This window comes from Eumetopias jubatus, unplaced genomic scaffold, assembly GCF_037043125.1.
Source record: "Eumetopias jubatus isolate StellerSeaLion01/CBP00866 unplaced genomic scaffold, mEumJub1_p1.0 scaffold_16, whole genome shotgun sequence".
NCBI lineage: Eukaryota > Metazoa > Chordata > Mammalia > Carnivora > Otariidae > Eumetopias > Eumetopias jubatus.
The window spans coordinates 27,539,089-27,564,615 of NW_028274822.1; the positions used below are offsets into that span (position 1 = coordinate 27,539,089).

Genomic DNA, 25,527 nt, shown 5'->3' on the forward strand with positions numbered 1-25,527 from the left:
GAGACCCAGAGAACTGAACAGAAGTTGATGGGGGGGCAGGACCTGGAAAAGCCTGGTCACTGGCACACTCGGGCCGGGCCAGGAGGAGGGGACACGGGATGAGTTAGCACCATCACCATCACCCGTGGTTCCTGGGGCTCCCGTGACTCCCCACGGGGCGGGCGATGTGTGCTGAGAGCTCAGGGGAACAATATAAGGGTATGGTCTCTGCCCTCAGGGGGATAGGACCTTGATGGAGAGGCAGTGGGAGAACCACACACACACACACACACACACACACACACACACACACACACACACACATCCTCCCTGATGGACAAACACAAAGAGATCTGCAATGCGCAGCAAGAATGCCACAGAACTCAGCACCTGACTTCTGACTTTCCTACAGAAGCAGGACTGAGTGGGAAGGAAGTCATCCTCCAGGAGGGTACCCTGCACCAGGGTTTCCAAGGACCCGCCCTGTCACCCACTGTCCCGTAGCCCAGACCGGTGGGAACCCTTAGCGAGGCTTTGTGAGTCTGAAGCAAGTTCCAGGAGTTCCCGGAGACCGTTGGAGAAAGGCTGAGGTTGCAGGCACTGGCTCCGAGGCAGCCTGCCTGGGCTTGAGCCCCAGCTCCAGCCGGAGAGCTTGGGAGAGCTTGGGCACATTATTCCGTCTCCTGGGATCGCAGGTTCCTCACCTGTGCCACAGGGAGAATGATGACAGCTACCAGTCACCGGGAGGGCGAAATGAGTTCATCTGCAGGCAGTTTGAATTCAAGGCCTGCACTGAAGGGGGAGTGTGTCTGTCACGTTGAGCAAGGGAGCAGGACTCCAGGGAGCTGGGGTGGGGGTCGGGGAGAAGTAATCGTGAAACAGCTTTATTGAAACTGGTTTTCGCCATCTGCATCCTCCGCCTCCCCACCGCCCCATCCTCCCACCACCCCTGTCCCAGGACGAACCCTTAACCAAGCCTCGAAGCTCTTCTGAACCCTCTTAGGTCAGAAAAAGAGCAACCACCACTTTAAACCACAAAGCCCCTAACTGTTCTGCAATTGAAATGTCCGGCTCCTCTCTAAAGGCCAAAGCACACTCAGGATTCGTCTTAGCCCATCCCCTAACTCAGTCCTCTCACAAGGGGACCCGACGTGGAGGAGGAGTGCACGCGTGTGTGTACATGTGTGCGTGCGCGTGTGTGTGCACCGCGGTGGGTGCGTGGGGGGGCAGTCCCTCCACTTCCTCCCCGCCTCGCGCTGTCACTCCTGCTCCCCCTCTTGCTGACCCCAGGTTCCCATCCCTTGGGGAAGGAAAGAAAGGAAGGAGGCCCGTGGGGGTTCTTTCCCCATCCCTTCAGCCCTCCAATCTGTCTTCTTTTTAGGACCTAAGATACCTATAGAGGAGGTCCTCGGGCATCCTTTGCTCTGGCGAGCTCTGGGCATTCAGGCCACTCATCTCTGCCATCAGCAGCCGGCCAGCCCACCCCTCATCCCTAGCATTGGATAAGAGGGCAGCCAGAAGGAAGGGGGTACTCTCACGCCACCAGCAGCCATTTCTGAGGGTCCTGTCCGCATAGCCACGGCCTCCTCCTCAGCCCCTCCCCTGTGTCTGAATGAAGAAAGACGGTCAGCTCGAAGTTGAAAACAGTGGTCCGCCCCGTTGTCGGGCAAGCACTGAGTGCCCTCGCTGTGGGTTGCGGCCTCCGTTGTCTCGTGGCTCCAGCCGAAGCTGGTGTCATCATGCTGCTGAGGGGCCCAGTGTCAGCAACTCTTACCCGGATAGGGCAGGCCTGGGTTGAGGACACACCCCATGACCTTCGTCCCTTTACTTTCTGTCCCTTACCTGCCCTGCCCCCTTTGCTGGCCTCACAAAGGACTTGTCAAGCCCTGATGAAACTCTGTGAAGACCCCACAAACAACGGTCACACCTTTGGCTCATTCAGGTACACTTCCCCCCAGCCTGGTTCCCCAAGTTCTTGGGGCCTGGGTCATCCCTGTCACGGGCCCCACGTGCAGCAGGGTACCCTCCAGCAATGCCGAGCACCACCGTGCTCCCTGCTGACTCAGTCCTGTCTGCCTGAGGTCTCCTGGCACCCGCCCAACCCCTGTTCCCAGGCCCCATGCTAGTCCACCCTCCCTGCTTTGTGGGAGCAGGGAACTTAGCACCCCAGCGAGCCTCTGACTCACCCAGGGGCTCCTAGGGGTGAAGCTGGGCTTGAACTAGGCTGTCTGATGTCCTTCACACTCCGTGGAGGAGGTGGAGGGAGGGGGTGGGGGGGAGAGGCGCATGGCGGTGGGGAGGGGCTAGGCAGGGGAGTCCCCAGGCTTGCAGGATTCAACACCTGTCAGGTCCTGCTTCTTTAGGCAGCCCCTGGCCGGAGGGAGTGTTGGGACCCTCGGCAAGTCCTATCATTGGGGGCCCTGCAGGCCTCCTTCCTTCCACCAGTCTGTGCTGAGGCTGCAGGCAAAAGTGAGGGGCATGGCCTCCAAGTTGGGCAATCTGCCCTCACTCGGCTGCTGCCCTCCCCCTGAGGAAGGAGTGAGGGACACGCACAGGACGCTCTGCCTTGTAGGCAATCACAGGAACTCCCCTCTTGGAGGACAGAAAGCAAGGCTGGGATGAGGGTGAAGCAGGCAAGAAGCCTGGGGTGCAAAATTTAAGTGGGAGCTCAACCTCAGGCTCCTGCAAAGGCAGGGCCACAGCTAAGAGTGAGGCCCTTAAATGCTGCCCACGCGGCACCTCCCTCGGCTCCCCCTAGTCCTGGCCCCAAGCAGGAAGTTACTCCCTCTGTAGCAGCCACAAAGCTCTCTACCCCAGCAGTTCGAAATTCCATCCCAGCCACTGGCCAGGGTGACGGTGAACAGGCCCTTCCTCTTGGGACAGTCCCTCCTGAACCCGGCTCACCCGAGGCCGTGCTGCCAACAGAGCCCCAGGGACATTGCTGGGCCTTTGGCCACGGGCAGGTGGTGCTGGACGCCACCCCTCCTCCAGCCAAGACAGAGCCCCTCACTGGGACCCAGGGTAAAGGAAACAAAGGAAGGACCGGTCTCTTCCTCCCCCAGAATCTCCCTTCCTTTCCTGGATCCCGGCCAGAGCTGCTCATTCGCTCCCCAGATCCCCCTGGCACCCGACAACTCGACAACTCGCTGTGCTCGGAGCTTCTTATAAGGATGGCTTCTTGAGTGACAACGTTTCCTATCCGCTCCACCTTTCCTCTCCTGATTTAGAGACAAGCCTACTTTTTTTTTTAGAGACAAGTCTACTTTAAGGAATATTTGGAGAGAACCTTAATTCTATTGCTTTGGAGTAACTGCTAACAAAGTATTTCCAAATAAATACCCTGGGGGGTCCACATCAAAGAAAAGATAAGACTCATTTGCAGTTAGCACAAGTTATTTACATACAAACTGTTGCACCAAGGTCTAAAAAACACATCTGCTCTTAAGTAGGTTCAACAAAAACCTTCCAATTTTATTTCCTCAGCTCTTTGGCTGAACAACATTTTTCTTCCAAGATTTTGATAAAAGTAAACTCGGCTCAGTTCAGTTACACACCTTCTGAATTCTGATTCTGTGGGGCCCACCCACAGAACTACTGTGGGCGCCCTGCGTCCTGAGGAGCTCTTGTGCTGTGTGTGCATCCTGAACGGGTACCCCCATCTGGTCCAACCCCTTGGCAGAGCATGGCACCGGGCATCAACCACTGGCAGGCACCCAAATGCCCCTCGAGGGCAAGGTAAGGGGCTTCGGGGAACAGGTGGGGGAGCCTCAGCTTTGGACAAAGGGAGTCAAGAGCCTGGAAAGGAAGGGAGGAAAGAGCCTTTTTGCCCTAAGTTTAACAGGGGAAGTTTGGATAGGGGCACCCGGATGATGAGGGAGGTGGTACTGCTTATGAGCTGGAGGGAAGAGGAGTTCTGTGCCTTTGGCCTAAAGACCTCAGTGTGGCTTTTCTTCTAGAGTCTCCAAATGAATGAAGAAAGCCGGCTACAGAGCCGTGAGATTCCAGAAGTCTTGGTTTTGAGGTCTTAGCTACCAACCCTCTTACTGAATTGGCCATTGGTGGTGGCTGCCCATGGCCAGGGTGGCCAGAAGGGAAGAGTAGACATTGATGGGCCTGGAAAACTCTCTGGGAAATGGAGACGGAGGGGAGAACAGGAGGACGGAGGAGAAAGACTATGGAAGGCAAGGATTTTCTTTAAACATCATCATCATCATCATCATCATCATCATCACCACCATCACAGCTAATATTCATCTAGCGCATACTAGGTACCAGACATGTGGTAAGCACTTTCCATATATTAGTTCATCAAATCCTCATAAAGACATATATGAGGCAGACGCTAACATGATCCCATTTTATAGATGAAGAAACTGAAGCCCGGAGAGTTTAAGTAATTTGCCCAAAGTCACACAGCTAACAGGTGGCTCAGGAAACCCAAGGGCAGGGCCTTCCGCAAAAGAAACTCTGAATGGAAGCTGGATCCGTGAAACAGAGGAAAGAACAGCTTCTCAGGCCGGTGGTGGGGACCACGGGGTGGTTCCCGAGACAGAAGGCCGCTCAGCAAGTGCAGGGCGAGTGTGGGGAAGCAGTGTTATTTCCTGGGCTTAAGGCTGCTCCTGGGGCATGTGGATGAGGGCAAGAGGAGTGGGGGGCGGGGGGGCGGCGGGAAATGAATGCCCAGGGAAGAGAACTTTCTTGTTTCCTACTTCCCAGGAGCAGTGGGGGTTCCCCCAGGGAGCAGGCCTGCTGGGGAGAAGCGGGAGGGAGACCAGGGTGGAGGGAGCAGAGCACCGGCTCCCTGGGGTTGAGGGGAAGAAAAACGGAATGGTTCCTTGGGCTGGCCATGGGGTCCCCAGACGCAATGTCACTGGGGATGTGGCCAGAAGGGTTTCCGGATGAGATTAGTATTTGACTCAGAAGGTAGATGGCCCTGAATGGAACAAAGAGCAGAGAAAGGGAGACTCTGTCCCTTTCCTGCCCTGGGACTGGGATTCTCACCGTGGGCTCTGCTGGTGCTCAGGCCTTCCCACGCCGCCAGCCCGCAGACAGACAGCAGGTGCTTGGACTCAGCCTCCACAGTCATGCAAGCCAGTTCTTCTCAATAAATCCCCGCTGGAATATACTTCCTACTGCTCTGTTCCTCCAGAGAACACTGACTAATTCAGAGACTCTTCTTCCTTAACTTAAGGTCCCATCCCGGGGTGGGGGTGGGGGGGACCTTCTCCGTGACTGGGAGTCTCGGGCCTCGCTGTTCTCTGAGGAATCTCTTTCCTCCCAGGCGCTGCCTCAGCACGGTTGGGGGAAGCGAGGTGGAGGGGATTAGGAAGGGTGTGCATCGGCCCATTGTTGGGGGGGCACGGTACCCACGGAAAGAGAACTAGTGTCCCAGCCCCCTCCCCCCAGCCCAAAGCTAGCCCAGGCCTGGCCTCCCAGGGTCACCTCCACCACGGGGATGCACAGAGACTAATAGGGATAATGGAGGGATGCAGGGCCTGTAACTAGAAAGCTGCAGAATTCAAAAGCTGGAGGGAGCCTAGTCTGCCATTCCCATTTTCACAGTGTGCAAGACCAGGGAAGGGAGCCGTCTCTGCCCTGTCCCCACGCCGGGTCCTGGTGAGTGCTGCGTTCGGCACTGGAGACAGAGCCCTGGTTCTTGGATCAAGAGACACCGATGGAACTGTGTGGAAGGCTACAGACAGCATTTTGGATCATCTCGCTTGCACAACGACGAGGGATTTGAACCTCCTGCAAACTAGGGATTTTCGTTAATAATAATGTCTCAATATTGGCTCATCAGTTGTAACAAATGTATCCCACTGAGGAGAGGTGTTAGTTACAGGGGGAGAGAGAGCACGGGGGACCCTCTGTACTTTCTGCTCCTTGTTCTGTAAACCCAAAACTGCTCTAAAAAGTGAAGTCAGTTACTTAAAAGAAAAGGCTTACTAATATCAGTTCTGTTTTCAGGCGATGAAAGAAAGTCACCTTTCAGTTCACTGATCCACACATTGGGAAGGGACTTGAGACCACGACGCAGGGTATCCTGGGCTCTTACAAAGAAATAAGAAATCCACGCCTGCTGCTGGAAAGCAAAAGTCCTCCCTCACAGAGAAGCTGAGGAACCCTCTAGTTCAAAATGCAAGCGATTACAATTGAAAACTGATCAAAAATGAGAACTTTCCCCTTTAAGATTCATAGACTAAAGTTTAGGAAGCAGGTTAATTAAGTCCGTGGCACTGAACAGATTTTTTGAGCGATAAAGAGGTTTAAAAAAAAAAGGATAAATAAGAGAGAAGGAGGAAGAAAGAGAAGGGGGGAAGGGAGGGGAGGGGAGGGGAGGGGAGGGAGGAAGGAGAGGGGAGGGGAGGGATGAGGGAAAGGAAGAGGCGGAAGGAGGAGGGGAAGGGGGGGAGGAGAAGAGGGGAGGGAGAAGAGGGGAGGGAGAAGGGGGAACAGGTGACCGACAGGGACAGACAGCGAGGAAAATGGATGGGAAAACGGTGAATATTACCTCATTTCTTAGACAAAGACAGGTCTGTGAGAGGCTTTCTCCAGATGCCCCTGGGTACGCAGAGAAATAAGCACCCTGCACAAGTGAGGTGTAGTTAGCAATGCAGTTCATTTTTATTAGTTATAAATAAAGTACAAAAAATCCACCAAAAGTGAATCTAAGCATTTACACAATTCCTAATGTCTCCGCCTTTTCATTGATGCACTATTGCTTTAATATTCATAATAAATATTCTTCTAGCTTTCTGCTATAAAATAGTCTATGTAGCAAAATGTTGCACAGCACAACAGAACAGAACAGCAGGAGGGTTACAAAAAAGGACAATCAACACTGAGGAGAATCCTTTCACTTACCAGGGGCAACCGAATTACCCCAGCAGGCCCGGTGCGGCTGGCTCTAGAGCTGAGAAGTGAGCCACAGCCAAGGCCAGGGCGGGGGCTCGGGGAGGGGTGGGGGGGGAGGGGAGGGGGGGCACAGCCCAGCCAGGGCAAAGGGCCCCTTCCCACTCTGACCCCGCAAAGCAGCGTAAGGCATGTCCGCCCAGGAGCCCTGCCGAGGGGGCAGTGTCCGCCAGGCCTGGCGGTGTGGTGGTCGCGCACCCCGGTGGTCGACCCCACAGGCCATCTCCGAGGCTCCAGGGCAGAGGCAGGAAGGGAAGCTGGGCAGGCAGCAGGCAGGAAGCCCAGGGAACGGGACCCATAGTCTTGCTGGAGCAAAGTTGGGGCGTAGGGGCCCGACGAGGCCCGGCCACTTCCTGCAAGCCCGGGGCCGTCCGCGGGGCGAGTCTGGGCCTCCGCCTCCTCCCCCATCAGCACCATCCCAGGGGCCTCATGTGGAGGATGGACGTCTCCACCAGGCAAAGGCAGTGATGTCAAGAGGCAAGAGGGAAGGATGAGCGGGAAAGGAAGGGAGGGAGGACAGAAGGGAGGAGGCAAACATGCAGGGAGCACGGGAGTGGTCCTCCTTCTCCCGGCCAGGGTCACAGCGGGGCCCAGAGGCCTCTCCTGCGGGCACGGACCTCCTCTCTCTCTTTGTTGGCTCAAAGACATCTGGGCTCAGGGCACTGCCAGCCTTTGAGGCCACCGATTCCCCAAACCCTCCCCGGGCATTCCTTCTCAGGAGCAGTGAGGCCAGAGGGCCCTGCCCCATCCTCCACAGCAGCCCCTCCCACCCACAGCCTCCAAGGAAAAAAGACAGAGCGCCAAGGAGGAGAAGACCCTGGGAGGAGAGACCGGGAGTCCCGAATCTGTGTCCCAGGGCTCTGCTCAACAACACGGGCTCCAAGAGAGGACAGGTTGGAGTGGCAATCCCAAACATCACACTTTGGGGCTGGTATTCTGCCTACCCCATCCCCACAACTAACAACAACACGTGGATTTCAGCTGGCTCTGCAAAGGCCCACCAAGGCTTGTGAAAGCACATGTCCTGTGTCCAGGATGTGTCCGCCTATCCCGCCTCCCTGTCCCCCGCAGGATGCCCTCCTTCTTTCCATCCCTCCATCCTTTCTCTTCCCCTTCCTTCTCGCCTGAGAGGGTGAGACAGCACAGCGTGGTGTCCCACCCCCCCCTTCTGTGTCATTGTCTCTCTGGGTCTGAGGGACCCTAGACACCCTCCCCTTCGCCTCCCTCAGCCCTGCGCAGAACACCGAGACTCAAGGAGGCCAAATGACTTGCTCAAGTTCACAGGGAAGTTTGCAATGGAGCTGGTCTGAGAACCTGAGCCTCCTGACCCCCCAGTCCAAGGCTCTTTCTAATAAATCAGTCTTTTTGGCTTTCAGATGCTCCTGCTGGTAATGTCTGAGGGGCCCGGTTCTGGAACCAGAGAGATCTGGAGCCCAAGTGGAGAGAGTGACCCCTAGTGCCCCGGACCTAGCTGGGAGGATGAAGGTGGGGTGGGCTGAGGTTGTGCGAAGGGTAAGGGAAGAAAGAAAAAGAGATTAATGATGGGGATTTGGGGAGGGGGCCAGGGTAGCAAGTGAAAGGATTAGCCCAGTCTGCTGACGAGTGCAAATTATATTTATATATGTGCTAAATACAGTCACTATATTGGAGTTTTTCACTAGGTCACAGCATACAGAATCAAAGGTTTGCATTTCGTATGGAATGTATCCAAAGAGGCCAGCACCACAGTAGGACAGCTTGCAATCACACACCCTGATAGTTTGGACGAAATAAAGTTCGCGGAATTTTATTTAAATTTTTTTTTTTTGTATTCATAGTTGTTTGTCATCGTACCAATGCATGCAAAGCATTCCACTCCCAGAAACAACGCCAAAATGAGGTAATAGGAGTAATAAAAAAAATTAGTATCCTTTCTAAATAAATAAATTATAATTAAAAATGCAAAACAACTATAAAAATAATTAAATAAGAACCCACGATATCTACAAGTTAGTCATAAATTATGATTGTTAAATATAAGGCATTTAAACTCACAAAACCCTGTAAACTAGCAACGTGCCATGTTTTTTGTTTTTTGTGTTTTTTTTTTCATTTTTGTTTTTCTATCAGCTGAAATCGCTCTAGCATTTGCTCTACGCGCAGGAGATGAAACACGACAGGGGACCTGACAGACGTTGCTACAGCCCCACGCGGGGAGTGTTTGCCCCGCCAGCAGGCGGCGGGCGGGGGGCTTGGGGGATTTCTTCAGGAAAAAAAAAAAAGATCTGGTGCTTTGTCTTCACCTTTGAAAAAACTGTGCTTGTTCATTAGGCATAAAGAGTTGAGAATACTTGCAGGGGGGCTGGGAGCATTTGCAGAAGAGGAGCTTGAGTCCTGCCACAGCTGCTGGGCCGGGGGAGGGGGGGTGCGGGGGCGGGGGGGGGGGCCCAGGGGTCCCGGCAGGTGGAGGAGCCCCGCGCCTGGGCCTCTGCCCCGAGCCAGCCGCCTGTGGCGTTGGTTGGTTTCGTGGATTGGCGTCCTTGGCGACCCTCTTTGGCCCGGGCTGCACTGCGGCTGGGAGGCCCACCTTGAATCCTGGGGTGGCTCTGCCCCAGAAGGCACTCATGCGTCTCAGTCAGGAAAGGGTCTGAGTCCCTTGAGTTGAGCAGGAGGAGGAATACCGGCGGTGTCCCCTCCTGGAGGTGGTGGGTACAAGATGCTGAGGCCTGGCGCCTGCCTCTTCGTCATCTTCCCAGGGCTCCCCAAAAAGGGAGAGGGGGCTTCGAGGGCGCAGAAGCACAGACTCCTCTCCCGGGTTCTCACCCAGAGAGCTGTCCGGCTAAGGAGCCTGGAGCTGGCAGGGGCCTGAGTCCACATCCCCTCCTATGCCCACCTACAGGGTACAAGGGCCCCAGAGAGATGGGGAGGGGAGGAGGGCTTCAGGATCCACCCCCCCCCAAAGTCGGTGGCTGACCTCTCCCCTCTGGGGCGATCCCCACCCCAGTCAGTGCCTAATGTTAGCCTGGGGCACTCAGAGCCTGCCCAGTACAGGGAGGAGGAGGGGACCGCATGCGTCCCACTCACAGCCTCTGAGACAGATGTTGGTGCCCGCAGGAAGTTGTTTACAACAGCTCGGTAGGCACTCAGTCCTACCACTTGAAAGATGTGTTGATGTCAGGGAGGATCAGAGAATGTGAGTGTTGGAAGGAAATTTAGCAAGCATCCAACCCAACCTCCTTGCCTTACAGCTGGGGAAACTGAGGCCCAGCAGCGTGGCATGCATTGTCATTGAAGAACCAAGACTAGAACCCACACCCCAGCTCTCGCGCCATCTGCCTCCGTGCCGACTCCCTCTACTTGCTAGCCTTTTGAACCAGCCTCAGAGAGCACAAGAGCCCCAGACTGAGAGGGGAGTGACCTTCCCTGGACCACCCTGGCTACCCCCAGGTCACCGCAGGCTGGGGAGAATTCCCCACTCCCTGTGGCTACTGGTAACTGGCTCTCCCTGAAATCCTGACTCGGGAGCACTTTCTACACCAGTGGGTTCTCCAGCCTTTAGCCCTGGAGACACGGTTCGCACACTGGAACCATGGAACTGGACAATGTAATGCTCATTGCTGTTAACCCTGCATCAGCTAGTCACCATTTTTGTGCTATTATATGCGTCTTGGCTCCTCAGCTTTAAGTTCCTCAAGGCAGGGATATTGTCCTCTTTCCCCGCACTGAGCAGGCACTCGGTAAAGATTTTATAGAACACCAGAGTATGGGTGCTGGAAGAAGCCTCAGTCTGAGGAAGATCCTTGAGTAACCCTCCCACCAGAAGCCAGCCACATCCCCCATTCTGTGCCTGCAGGTGTCCGGAAGAGCCATGCCTCCGCCTGACAGCTCTGGTTGTGCTAGAAGGTTCTACCTCAAGCCCAAATCTGCCTCTCAGTCATTTTTACCCATTGGTGCTGGATGTACCCTTGGTAGCAGCAGTGCAGACTCAGGTTTTCTTAACCTTACAGAATTTCTTCATGTATGGGATAAGTATTCTGTCCTCCTTAGTCTTCTCTTACTGGTATGAGGGCATTGAGACTGGGGGAGGGGGGAGGCTTTGAGGGCAGTGCAAATTAGGGAGGGGGAGAGGCAAAGGAAGGGAGCAGAATTCCAGCTGGGCTGGGGTTTTCCACCTGTGGGTGAAGAAAACTGGGCTGGGGTTGGAATTTGGTGGATCTTCCCATCTCCTCTCTTCTGTCCTCCCAACTCTCTGCTCCCTTTGAGGTTCAAGAAAAATCGCAGGGTGGTGCAGAAAGACACATGGTGTGGTGTCACTTGGAACTTCCATGTCAGTCTCTCCACCACCCCCCCACCCCGTCCCTAAACCCCAAGGAGGTTCTCAGGACGGAGCATGAATTTGTTGTGTGGAGAGTGTCAGTCCTCACAATGTCTGGGTGAGGTAGAAGAGGGGGCAATGGGGATGCACTGTCGTTTGTCTCCCCTCTAAGGAGAAGGAAAATGAGGCACAGAGAAAGAGCGGGATTTGCCCACGGTTGTCAAAGAGTCAGAGAAAGAGCCAGAGACTAGGGACCCAGGGCCTCCCAAACCCAGCCAACACAGTCTCAGGACCGGGGCCATCTCTGAGAGACTCCATTGGGATCTGAGACCCCCCAAAGGAAGCTGAAGGCCCTCCTCCAGGTCCACAGTGTTTGACCTCAGCCCCTGAGTGCTAGCCAAGAGCACTTTGGCCAAGGCCAAGTGTCTACCACCCGTGCTAACAAATCTTCATCATCCAGTTAATTTTTTGCATAGGGAGGCAGTGGCCAAAATTGCCTCTTTGTGACAGGGCTTAAGCACAGCCAAAAGGAAGAAGGTGGCGTGAGCAGGGACACCCTGGCTCCAAGGAACACGGGGGCAACTCTAGCTGAAGGCGGGCCCCTCCCTAGTTCCACGTGGAACCGGGGACATGGCTGGAACTGAGTAGTTGGGCCCTGGAACTGGGGAGCCCTCCTTCCAGACGGAATCTCCCCTTCTCCTACTCAAACTCTGCCTTCCTCACCCTGGCTGAGCCCCTCGGGGGCCCGCCTAAGCCCCCCATCTGCTCCTTTTCCAGTCCTCCCCTTCCCCAGATGCTCCCCTTCCACACTCCATGCACTGTAAACATGAGAAAAACAAAAGCAAAGGAAAAAACAAAACCGAAAACAAAACAAGAACCCCCCCCTCCCGCCTCCCAACCTGGGTGGGGAAAAAAAAAAAAAATCATCCTTTCTCACCAGAAACAGGATTTGGCTTTTTTTTTTTTCCCCCACCTTTGATTCCTTTTTCCTTTTTTTCTCATAAAGACGGGAAGATTTGGGCTGTCGTTGGTTGGTTCAGTCAGGCACCAAAACAAGGAACTCAATGAGAAATATTTGGTGCGAATTCGTAATAGCGACATGTCCACCACAAGATGACTAGAGCACCACACACAATATTTTTCTTAAGCTAACATGCTCCGGCTGCCATCCACAGAAATAGCTAGAGACCCCTACATGGTTTCTACGTGGTCGAGAGGTATATATACAATCCTTCAAAGGACAGGATTGAGGGGCCTGTCTATCAGCTAGGACCTTCCAGTTCACATCCAGATTCTCAGCAGCGTGGGCCCCCCCTTCCCACCCCTGCTCCGGGCACGGCCAGCTCCCTCCCGCGCAGCGAGGTGGATGGGGGCAGTCACCATTCTGGATGGGGGGGTCCTCCCCCCACCCCTCCTTTCCCTCAGACACCGATACCGCCTACTCCTCTTTCCACAAAATGTGCTTGCAGGCTTTTCCTCTACATCAAATGGCTCAGAAGGCAAAGTTTGGCTGCAAGGGCTATGGCCGTGGGGGGACCTGGTGAAGGAAAATGGGGCATCCACGGGCTAATTCCTCCCTCAGCTGTCGGCTCCCAGTTGTGTCTCAATGTCCACTCGGCAGATGGGACATTTCTTGCTCATGGCGAGCCACTGGTCCACACACAGTTGGTGGAAGAGATGCATACAGGGTAGGCGCCTGGAAGAGAAGGGAGGGTCAGACGACTGGCGGAAAGGGAGGGGTCCCCGGCAGGCCAGGGGCGGCTATCACAGGCTGGGGGGGGACCCACACTGGCACCACTGGGGGACGGGCCAAAGAGGGTCTTGGGAGCCCTGCCCCAGAGTGAGGCTGTGGCTGGGATGAGAAGTCATGACAGGGAGGATCACCCCATGGCCCTCCTCCTCCATGAAGCCCTTTCAGACCAGCCTGAGACAAAGCCATGACTTTGTCTGAGACCCATCCAGGCCAAACATCACTCTGTTCTCTTACACTTTGTGTCCACCAGTCCACACCATAAACGTCACACATCTAGAACATTCCACACCCCACCTTCCCAGAACAACCACATAGCCCACTATAGCAGCACACTTAGCACACACACGCACAAGAGAACAAGCACCGTACCCCTGACATACGGCACATGACTGATTACTAACACCTGTCGGGGGGAAGGGAGGGGAAACAGAAGAGGCGGGTCTCCTACCTCACATCTTCTCCATCTTCCAGCATAGACAGACAGATTGTGCATTTCTCGTCTGTGTCTGACTCCTCCCCCTCTTCCTTCTTGCCCTTGCCATCCTGGGGTCTTCGCTATGAGAAGCAGAGGAGAAGCATTAGGTACCTGGCTCAGCTCACCTGGTGACCACTGTCTTTCGACCACAGCCTCCCCCTCCCTTATCTGTGAGTCAGTGTCTTCCTAAATTCTTAAGGAATCCCCAGACTTGTATGCTCACCCCAGGCCCTTTTCCCGGCCCCCTCCCCAACTCTTCCCCCTTGCCTCAGGATACAGTGGTGGTTATCCTGGCTGAGGGGTATAGAGTTTGGAAAGGAATTGGGTGTCTAATGAATCAGTCCATGGCAAAACTATGGCTTGTGCATAAACTACTTCTCCTTCCTATTCCCCTCATACTGTCCACTCCTCCTTATGTCCTTTCCTACCTAGATTCCTGCCTCCAGGCTTCTGCCTCCGCATTCACGTCCAGCATGCTTCATCCCTCCATCCACTCATCCATTTACTCCTCCACCCGTCCACTCATCCACCCATCCACTCACTCACTCGCCCTCCATCCACCCAACGTCTCACCCATCCACCCATCTACCCTTCCACCCATCCATGCATATATCCATACGTGCATTCATCTACCCAGCCACCCAAGCATCCATATATCCATACATACATTCATCTACCCAACCACCCAAGCATCCACTCACCCACCCATCCATTTACCCACTCAGCCTCCAACCACCCAAACTTCCATCCATCTACCCATCTACCCTTCCATCCATCCATCCATCCAACCATCCATCCATCCATCCATCCTGTCTTCCTGTCTTCCTTCCTTCCTTCTTTCCTTCCTTCCTCCTTTCCTCCTCTCCTTCCCTTCTTCCTTTATTTCTTTCACTCTACCAAGGTCTACTCATTTATTCATTCATTACTAGATGAAGGCAAAATTCCTCAACTCCTATAATTTTTACCATACTGTTATTTTATATTGTTGGATTTCTTCCTATCTAGAAAATTCCTTTAAGATATAGGCACTAGCTCCAAAATGAGTTTAGACATCATGTAGTCACTTTGTTTATATTTGTTGACTTTAGTTGAACTGTTTTAAATTCTATGCTAATTATTTGAAAATCATTAACTGCTATGTAGAAAGTTCCAAGTTCTTAGATTGTGTGGACCATGGTTCACCCTTCCTCGGGTAGAGTTCCACACTTGGCCAAGCAGAAGGCACATTATCAGTGCTTTAAAAAACATTCTGGGGAGGAAGGAATCTAATCAGTGAATGAAATCAGCCCAGCTTTCTTGTCCCCATCTCCAAGCTGTGCAGTGAAACAGTCTGATAATATCCATGGGAAGAAAACTAGCCCTTCTGTCCCCTCTCCAGAGAGAAGCAGACTTAAAGGTCATTTTGCCAAGAGAAAAATCTGAAGAGTCACAAGATTTAAAGAAAAAACAAAACAAAACAAAACACCACCCACAGAATAACTGTGACCTTGGAGCCAGGCCCAGATGCTAGGTTTCCCCACTCCAGTCCCTGGTCCTAAGCTCTGGAGTTCCTTAGTCTGATGTGGTCCCTGGAGTATTAGAGCCTCTTCACTGGAACATAGAAGAAAATCTATGCTTTCTGCTCTCAGCCTCCCTGGGCCCTATATACTCCAACTGCAAACCATGTGATAGCCACTGCAGTAAGTGTTCCCTCGTCTAGAACCCAGAAAATCAGAATTACATCCATAGTCCCATATAATCATCATGGCTATTGAGTCTGAATGGAGTCATGATGGTCTGCCTGCCTAACAGCCCAGCTGTGTTTCTGGGAGGAGTGGCCTTCTTTCAGTTGGTCCTTTGAGAAAAGGGATGTTCTATAAAAGATACTAATAAGACTCACTACTTGCCTATTTTCTACTGTTATTTTCCCACCATTATTCATGATTTCCTTTTTATAGTTAATGATTTCAAACAAATAGTCTTACCTTATTCCACTACATCTAATCTATATATATTTTTTAAGATTTATTTATTTGAGAGAAAGAGAGAGAGCAGGGGGAGGGGCAGAGAGAGAGGGAGAGAGAGTCTTAAGGAGACTCTACTGTGAGCATGGAACCCAACTCTGGACTCGATCTCACGACCCTGCAATCACAACCTGAGCCAAAACCACGAGTTGGATGCTTAACCGACTGTGCGACCCAGGCGTCCCTAATCTATATTTCTTTAATTATTGTCTCTTCAAATCTTACCCTGTCTTCTCTTTTGTATTTTCAATCTTTTAGGTCTTCTGGGTTTTGTCTTCTCGTTATCTCTGTACCTTTTAGTTTAATAGTAACTCTTCTCAGCATGTATTTCATAATTATTTTTTTTAAGATTTTATTTATTTATTGGAGAAAGAGAGAGAGAGAGAATGAGAGAGAGAGAGAGCACATGAGAAGGGGGAGGGTCAGAGGGAGAAGCAGACTCCCTGCCGAGCAGGGAGCCCGATGCGGGACTCGATCCCCGGGACTCCAGGGTCATGACCCGAGCCGAAGGCAGTCGCTTAACCAACTGAGCCACCCAGGCGCCCGTATTTCATATTTATTTTATCCCTTCTGCCTGTACCTTTTTGTCCTCATTCACATTCCCTCTCAGGTCAATGTTATTGGTTTTAATTCTGTATGTTGTTTTCATATCTTTACCTAATTCCTATTTTTTATATTTGTCTGCATGACTATATTTCTTTTATATTTTTTATTTTTATCATCACTATTGTAAAATATTTTTTTGTTTTTTATTATTTGACTCTCAGTTTAAATTTTTAAAGTCTTTTTCACATTTTATTTGGGTCCTAAACGTTATCATTTCATATTTTTAATTCTTATTTCTTTCTTATAATATTTTATTCCCCTAATTCTCCCTTTATTCTCATCAGCTTTACCTCAACTCTTTATGTCATTGGCTTGGTTCGTGTTCCCTTTCCATCCTCAGTATGTGTTCTCTCCCTGTCTCCTCAAGGCCTGTGGCACTGAGGGCAGGTGCAGTATGTGGCCCTGGCAAGAGTGAGTATGCCCTGGTCAGAGGAGTGGAAGCTGCTCTGGACTCCTGAACACGCCCCTCATCCCCTTTCCTGTTCTCCTCCAACAGCCTAAAGCTCACCCTGCGGAGAATGATCATCTTCCTTTTGCTGATGATACCCTTAGTGACTGAAATACTGTCATTTCTTCTATGAATACCCTACCCGTATAGGACACATTGTAGATAAAAAATGTTGGTTGAAATAACTTGTGGATGAATCCAATGCCTCTATGAGGATCTGCACAGACCAAGATTCATGGTCTTTGAATTGATATCATGGGCATCTCTGCAAGCCTAGAACAAGTGAGCCTTATATCAAGGTGAAAGCAGTTCACCCTCCCTGATCACTCACCAGATACTAGGCACTGTGCTAAGCTGTTATATGCATTGTCCCACTGAATCCCTGGAGAACCCCTTATGGTTGCTACTAACACATCATTCCTATTTTACATTAAAAAGGACAGGGAAGGGGCCAGAAAAGCCAAGTAAGTTGTCCAGGGTTACACAGCTACCGGTGGTGGTTATGGACTGAATGTCTGTGCCTCCCACACCCAAATTCATATGTTGATGCCCTACCCCCCAATGTGATGGTATTAGGAGATGGGGTCTCTAGAAGCTAATTAGGTTTAGGTGATGTCATGAAGACAGAGCCCCTGTGATGGGATTAGTGCCCCTATAAGAAGAGGAAAAGACACCAGAGCTTCCTCTCTCGGCCATCCGAAGATACAGCAAGAATGGAGCCATCTACAAGTCAGGAAGAGAACCCAGTGCCTTGATCTTGGACTTCCCAGCCTTCAGAACTGTGAGAAATAAATGTCTGCAGTTTAAGCCACCCAGCTGATGGTACTTTGTTATAGCAGCCCAAACAAAACAGTAGTAACACTGAAATTAAAAACTGGCCCTATCTGACTCTGCCACTTAGTGCTCACAACCATTGTGCCCCTAGTGCCTCATGAGGCAGTGAAGATGGGCTCTGGCTTGACTTCAATGAGCACTTTCCCATGCCAAGTCTCTCAGCACTTGTCAAGCTTTTAATTCTTAAATTTTTAAAAAAGTATTTGTTTTCATGGCAGAATTTATTTTGTAGAGCAATTTTAGCTTACATTAAAATTGAGCAGAGAATACAGCCCATTCACATATCCCTCCCCCACTCAACACACACACACACACACACACACACACACACACACGCACACACACACACAGAGTTTGACCTGTTATTAACATCTTGCATTAGTGTGGTACATTTGTTACAACTGATGGACTGATAGTGATACACTGTTATTAACTAAAGAGTTTATATTAGGGTTCATTCTTCCTGTTGTAGTGTTCTGTGGGTTTTGACAAATGCACAATGTCATGTGTCAACCATTACAGTGGCATGCAATAATTTCACTAAAAATAGCCTGTGATCCCCCCATTCACAGTCTATCCCTCCCCCCAAAGCCCCTGGCAACAAGGGACCTTTAAACGATCTAGTTTTGCCTTCTCCAGAATGCTTATATAGTTGGAATCATACAGTATGCAGCCTTTTAGGGTTGGCTTCTTTCACTTAGTAATATGCATTTAAGTTTCCCTAATCTCTTTCCATGGCTCATTTTTTTTTAAATCATGGAATAATATTCCATCGTATGGGTGCACCACTGTTGTTTATCCACTCACTTATTGAATGACATCGTGGTTGCTTCCAAATTTTTTATTTATTTGAATTTAAAAATGTTTTAAAGATCAGATTCCAGGGCGCCTGGGTGGCTCAGTTGGTTAAGCGACTGCCTTCGGCTCAGGTCATGATCTTGGAGTCCCGGGATCGAGTCCCGCATCGGGCTCCCTGCTCAGCAGGGAGTCTGCTCGCCCTCTGACCCTCCCCCCTCTCATATGCTCTCTCTTTCTCTCTCTCTCCCATTCTGTCTCTTTCAAATAAATAAATAAATCTTAAAAAAAAAAAAACGATCAGATTCCTGGGTCCTAATCCTACTCCACATTCCTGAGCCATAACTGTTGAGAATCTACTTCTACAGGCTTGGGGTAGAGCCTTGAACGTGTGGCTTTAAAGGCTCCCCAGGTGATCCTGATGCTCAATGAGGATTGGAAGCTCTTGCTCTGACCTTAGTTGCCCATTTGTCCCCATGTGGGATTGGACTTGGACTTCTTTTCTAAGGTGTAACTTAGCTTCACTCATCTTCACTGCAGGTGCTCCCTTTGCCCACCTCATTCAGATACGAGCATTCATACACCTGTATGCCTACCTAACACACCCATTCACAAGTCCACGTGCACACACACACACAGCCTTCCTCCTTTATGATGAGAGGCACCCCCATCTCTCCTGGTCACACCTGATGGAGACAGGGGAGAAGACCCTGGGAAATCATCACAGCTTCAGAGCACCTAACCACAACCCCTCAACTACGCAGGCTGACCTGCGAGCACCCTCACCTTCTTGTATTTGTGGGGGAAGGTGAACCTCTCAATGGTGTTCTGTACAGCTCCCCGAGTCACATTTCCCAACCTGTCCTCAAGCTGCAGCAGCTCCTACAAAGAGAAAAATGTGGACATATGCACTCTGCATGCACTAACTCACACAAACACACACACGCGCACGCACGCACGCACGCACACACGCACGCAATAAGGAGGAAGGGCATTGAAAGATGTTAGCAAGAGGCATTCACATAGCCATTGGGAAGAACTTGTCTGGTACTGAAAGACCCCAACATCTTTACTCGCTCTCTCTTCTCTCTCATACTCTCATCCCCGAAGTTCCCCGCAACCTCCCATGCCCCACCCACCAGCAGGAGAAAGGAGGAGGGAACAATGAACAATAATGGTGTCTCCACCGAGCCAGCTGGAGCCAGACAGAGGAGCGGGCGTACCTCGTAGCTCTCCCGCACTGCGGAGGTGTGTCTGCTGGGGTTCAGTCCCTGGAGAGCAAGGAAGTGAAGCTGAGGGTAAGGGTAGTTTCGGATTTCATGGACGACCTGTTGGGGAGAAAACGCCTCGGATAGGATTCCAGGCTGCACGAGTCCAGCATCTGACTTCTCCCCCCATAACCGGCCAATCTGCACATCCCGAGATTCTTCAGGCAAAAGTGCTCTCTTTCCTGCTCCAATACCCTCCTCTCCTTGTCAAGAACCAAGCCCGTGCCAGACCGGCCCCAGAAAAAATAACAAAATCAATAAAGTGAATATAGATTAGTAAATATATACACTGTATACTAATATAATTAGTAAGATGACTAAGCTGAATCGGCATTTATTTCAAGGCAGGCTCTGTCTAAGTACTTCACGTGACTAATTGATCTCATGAGATCTAGGATGTGGGTGCAATTACTACCCCCATTTTACTGGTAGGGGAAATGAGACACAAACAGATAAAGTGAGTGCCTAAGTTATGCAACCAAATGGCAGACCCTGGCTTCAAACGAGGCAGTTGGGTGGCCGTGGGCCACTTCCTTCCCCTCTGCTCAGCACCGCCTCAGGCCATGCCTCAGACGGTGAAGAGGGTGGGCCACGTCCTACCCAGGCGGGACAAAGGAGAGCACAGATTTCAGCACAAAAGACTCAGTAATCAAGGTAAATAATATTTTAGCACAATAGACTCAATAATCAAGGTAAATAATATTTTAATGCAATATTTCTTTTAAAAAAATCAAAATTAATGCAAAAAGTCCATAATGAACAAAATACCAAAATTTTAAATAAAAACAGGATCTGACCCTGCCCTGGCAAGGCCCTGCCCTGCTCACCTCATCCTGGCCCCGGCTATGAGATGGAGGGGCCAGATTTCCATCATAGCTCCTCTCCTGAGCTCTGTTACTTAACCTCTCTATGCCTCAGTTTGCCCATCTGAAAAACAGGGATAAATACCCTCTCATGTAAGGTTCTGGGTAATTCGCATAAAGTGGTTAGAACAGGGCCTGCCATGCACTAAGCGCTCAATAAATGTTAGCTTTTTCTCTTAGGAGATGGTGCTTCATGACACCAACCCGAGAACCTCAGAGTGGACAAGGGCTTCAGCGATCACTCATCCAAACCTCTCATTGTGCAAACAAGGAGACTGAGGAACGGGGTGGTTAATGGCAGAGACAAGGGCTGGAAGGGGAGAAATGTGTTGTAGGGCAGCAACACAAACGAGCTGTCTGGAGATAAGACTTCTCAATCAGTCCGTAGCTGCTTTAATGGCCTGTCTTCACCTCTGCCCCATGGAGCTGGCCGTGCCAGGGCCTGCCCCTTTCTGCAATCGCAGCACCCTGCAGTGACAAAGGCCAGCCCCTTGCACAAAGCAGAACTGGATCAGCAGGCCCAGCCCGAGGGCCACCTGTGGGGGCTCCTTTGTCCCTAACGAAGGCCCTTGCCAGCCACCCCCCACCCCCGCCGTGAGAGGGACGAAGCAGGCATCTCCATGCCATCTCATAGATAAGTAAAATCAAAGCCCAGGGAGGCGCTGACCCCAAGAAATTAGCTAAATGAGGTGATAATGAGGGACTACCCTGGCTGTTCTTAGCCCCGAGCCTCTTCCCCACAGACCACAGCCCACCTTGCGCCCCTTTCCCTCCTCCAGTGCCCCACTCAGTCCCGCCCACAGTACTGGCTTTCGTCTGGCAGGTGCCATCAAGCCAGGGTGGGAACAGGAGCAGGGAGGGAAGGACAGCATGACAGCAGGACACGGGGGAGCCTCTGGCCTTAGTCCACCGCCGGCACCCCCAGGCAGCAAGGGGGTCGGTTTCCTGGCAGAGCCCTTGCACTCACCATCTGCGTAGAGGAGGAGTTTCTGGGAAAGTGGTGCATTCGAGGAGTCGCTAGGTAATGCTGATAGTGCTGAGGGATGGGCCGCACCTGGAACTGGGCCGGGCTCAAGCCGGCGTCCACACTGAGATCCCTGCAGGGACAAGGCCACAGTGAACCACAGGGCGGTGGACTTCAGCCATCTGCCTACGGGAGGGATGTCAGACCTCGAGCCCAGGGACAAGACGGAGTCACAGACCACCAGAGCGGCAAGGGACTCGGCATCACCTGCCCCTTCCCCTCTTTTTAAAGTGAAGAAAACAGAGACTTAGGGGAGGAAAGGGGTCTGCCAGGGCTGAAGGGGCTGGAACAGTCTATGCCTCAAAAAACTTGTTAAAATGAGCGCACCGAAGCTCCCTCCCAAGGCAAAGCCCATCCCTGAGAGAAACGCTAGAAGGATCCAAATAGAGCCAGTCAGGGGTATGGAGCAAAGGGAAGACAAGTTAGGCGGAGGCGGGAGCAGAGGTCATATTTGTGCCACTGTGAGAGAAAACATGGAAGAGGGGCCCCGGTAGCCGTGAGGCTGGGAAAGCTATCCTGGACCCCTGCCCCCCGCTCCTACAAGGACAGGAAAACTCATTTCACGTAAAAAATTAACCAATCTTTGCAACTGAAGAGGAACCGAGGCTCCTTGGGAACTGGCCAATTTCGGGTCTGGAGCAGAAAATGTGCAAAATGATTTGAAACCTCTTGTCACAACTGAAAGCAAGGAAGTTGTCAAGGTCATGTCAAGAGGATTCAGGAACCATCCTGAAGAGGTTCCCACTGGGCAGGGCTTGGACAAGCGGCATGTCAGTGAGCATAATTCCAGCAGATGGAAACTCCTCGAACAGGTTCGGATCCATGAGAGGGAAATTATACTAAATTATACAAAGAAAACCGGTCCCTTTGAAGGATGTCAGGGAACCAAAGCTTCATTTTGAAAACTAGTAAAGAAAGGGGAAGAATCCAACACTGATCCTGCCTTTCCTCTGTTAACTGGACCGAGGGTAGCCAAATGGTTGATGAAGGGAAATTTCTCTTTATAAAAGCTCTCTAGCTAATAAATGAATAAGGGATGATGGAGTTATCTGTCACCTCCCTGCATCCCCGAAAGAAATAAAGGCTCCTGGTGAAGATCACCAATTGCTGCTAACACCACAGAAGGACGGACAACCAGCTTTCTGCTGGGAGAATATATCCCTTTTCAGTATTTTTGCCAAGAAATAGTAAGAGTTGAACGTGAATCTGCTCAACCCTTGATCTAAGCGCCAGTGCACCGGGAACAGAGAAAAACTGAGGGACATCTGAGGGGACAGCAGAGCACAACCAGCACGATCCAGAGAGAGGGAAAGTAGAAAAAGCAGCCCACATTGCTTCAACAAATACATCCAAACTAAGGAAAAAGATACGAGGGGCATTGAAGGAATTTCTGCTTCCAGATGTGATGTGTGTGTGTGTGTGTGTGTGTGTATGAGTGTGAGTGTGTGTGTGTGTGTGTCTATATATGTAGGGGGGGCAATGTCTCAGTGCAGAGTTTTTTTGTCAGTTGTGTCTAAATATCAAGCTAAACTTTATTTTCCACTCACTATCAATGACCTTGAAGCGTGCTGTGGTCTGCTTGCTAACATAGACCCTGACATTCTTCCCGGGGGCTTAAGTGCTGGCACCTTCTCGCAGGTGAATCTGGAGTGTTGGCCGAGGCAGAGCTGCCTGCAGGGGAAGGACAGTAGGAGGCTCTTGTCCTCCACCTGCCGTCTCACAGGTCCCAGGTGTCTCTGGGGGGCTCTGCCTGGCCAGGGCTAGGGCTGGGCGGTGGGGCGGGGTGCGATCAGAACCCGGGCATCACAGCGGGAAGTATGAAGCCGGGTATGAGTCAGAGAAGGAGCATGATGACAGACAGAGACATCGGAGCTCAAGGTCAGGGTCGAGTTATCAGGTGCGGACCAAAGAGGGGGCATATTTGGGATTGTTCCTGCAAGCCCTGCAGCTCCCACACACTCCCAGGCCAAGCTGCCCAACTAAGAGAAGCTGCCTGGATAGGGTTCAAATATCCTTTAGGAGGGGTGGGGACAGGCCAGGCAGAAAAAGCCCAGGGTGAACCCAGGTGTGACTCAGGGCAGGAGCCTCCCTCACCCCCAGCAGAGGCCTCTCAGGGCTTCAGTCTTTGTGTTTCTCAAGCAGACAGAGGTCAGGAGGGCAGAGGGAGTGAAGTGCAGAAGGACGGGGGATCTGGCAAAAGCGAGGGAGCTGGCAAGCGAGCTGGGGAGGCTCACACCTGCGCAGCTCCTGACACCACCCCAGGACAATGCTCACCACTCACCCATGTCACCTCCCGGGTCCCACTCGCCACGCTGGCTGCCCTGTGTTTGTTCAAATCCCTCAGTGTGCGCTGAATTGAATCAAATTGGATGGACTTGACTGCTGAGGGACAGAATTCAATCCAAACTGCAATTAAATCTTCCTGATTTGAATCTGCTAATTAGAAAAAGCCTGGGCTGAAGTTGGTCGCCCTGTAGCCTCTCTTTTGAGGAAGTGTTCAATTTCACAGAGCGTCTCCCAGAACCAGCAGAGGGCTGGGAGACATGGGAACACGTTAGAACAACTATTTCCTGCCCCTGGAAGCACCTTTCACATGCAGTCAACCAGAACTTTTGAACCATTCCTGGATGCCCAGTCTGCCTGACTGACGGCTGAAAAATGACACAGTGCACCTCTGGTTTTTTGAAATATAGTCCCTGCCTCTCCACAGAAGTTTTCTGTTTGTTTGTTTTACGTTCTCTAAAACAACAACATTGTTGACCCCAAAGTTGCAAGACCAGCCCAAAGAATTCCTGGATACCCTTCACCCGGACTCCCCATGTGTTAATGTTTTACTATTTGGCTACATTTGTAGTTCCTTCTCTCTCTCTCCATGTATACTTACAACAGCTACACACATACTTCTCCGTGGGCTTTTTCCCTGAACTATTTAAAAATAAGTTGCAGGCGTGATGCCCTCTAAACCTAAATGCCTCAGGGAACTGCACGTCTTTTTCAAGTGTTTGGGCGTACACATCGCACCCTAGTGTAGGTCAGCCAAGTGCGGAGCTAGAACCAGAGTCAGGTGGGATGGAGGACCCCAAACCAAGCAACACTGCGTCGCAGGGCAACAAAGACCTCTGTCCCTCTGTGTCCCGAGGGCAAGAGATTTTGGAGGACAAGGACATGGTGCCTACAAATACACCACAGCAAAGTCCTCAATCTCTCTCCCCAGCTTCTGTCCACAGTCCTTACCTCCAACCTTGCTGGCTCTGCCTCCACAAGCCTGTGTTTGGTCTTGCTGGGTTGCCCTGGCTCTTCTCTGTGTATTCCTCAAGGTCCACCCCCTCCGGCAAGCCTTCCCTGACTAGCTAGCTCCTGAGACTCTCCTTTCTGCCTGCCTCCCAGAAACCACTGGTTTCCTGCCCTCATTGACCTTGGGAAATGTTTTGTATCTCTGTCCCCTCCTCCCCTGCAGGACCTTGAGCACAGAGCCCCAAGCTGGGCACATGATGCTATCCAGCCACATCCTGAGCTAACTGCTGAAACCAGGCCCAGTGGGGGCCATGTGGCCTTGAGTGTGTCTAGGGGCACAGGCAACAGCGGGAGCTTGAAGGCAAGGTCCTCTGTGCCATTCAAAGTGAAGGAAATAGGAACTCCGCGAATCAGGCAAGCCTCTCCTCCCCCCCCCGCCCTTGCTTAGGCACCCCAAAGACTCACCAGTCAGTGCCCTCAGCCAAATACCTAGGCTGAGGCGTCTGGAGTTGGTGGCCGAAGTCGAAGCTGGGGTGGAGGCGGTGAGGATGGACAGACACGCGCTCCTGACTCCGCCTGCACGGGAAGGGAAGGAGGGCCCACGGTGTCAGGACTGCCCCGGGCCAGCCCAGCCCGCAGGAGCACAGAGCAGCCCTGGCCAGCCTGAGCCTACAGCCTACAGAGCAGTGGGCTTTGCCCCTCTTCCCGAATTCCAAGGACGCTTCCCAGCCAGCAGCAGGGGGGTGGGGGGCAGCCCACTGCCCTGAGGCCTCTCCCTCGGTGCGGCCACTGGTCCCACCCAGACTCCCTTGCCTCCTCTGCTCCTTCTACTTTTTCCCTCTGAATTTCCTGGGCTGTCTCCAGGGCACATAGATGTGCCTCCTGTAGGCTTTCCCACACCGGTGGACCCCTCTGGTCCCACCACACCCTTCTCTGTCCATCCTTCTCTACACTCTTCCCAGCTTTCACGGCCCCGGTCAAAGCCACCTACCGCCTACAGGAAAGCCTCCCTGCACACTGCAGCCATGTGACCTGTCCT

General features: G+C 52.0%; 1 protein-coding gene across 1 annotated transcript in view; it reads right to left on the reverse strand.

The window, feature by feature from the left end:
• Positions 1 to 12,634: 12,634 nt before the first annotated feature.
• Positions 12,635 to 25,527, reverse strand: part of ARK2C (arkadia (RNF111) C-terminal like ring finger ubiquitin ligase 2C) — a 101,698-nt gene continuing 88,805 nt past the window's right edge. Inside the window, exons 3-8 of the mRNA XM_028098350.2 lie at positions 24,954 to 25,064; positions 21,198 to 21,327; positions 19,323 to 19,427; positions 18,886 to 18,981; positions 13,387 to 13,493; positions 12,635 to 12,881 (exon numbers count right to left, since the gene is read on the reverse strand). Coding sequence (XP_027954151.1) covers positions 12,764 to 12,881; positions 13,387 to 13,493; positions 18,886 to 18,981; positions 19,323 to 19,427; positions 21,198 to 21,327; positions 24,954 to 25,064 — 667 coding nt within the window. The 3' untranslated portion in view covers positions 12,635 to 12,763. The remainder of the gene's footprint in view (positions 12,882 to 13,386; positions 13,494 to 18,885; positions 18,982 to 19,322; positions 19,428 to 21,197; positions 21,328 to 24,953; positions 25,065 to 25,527) is intronic.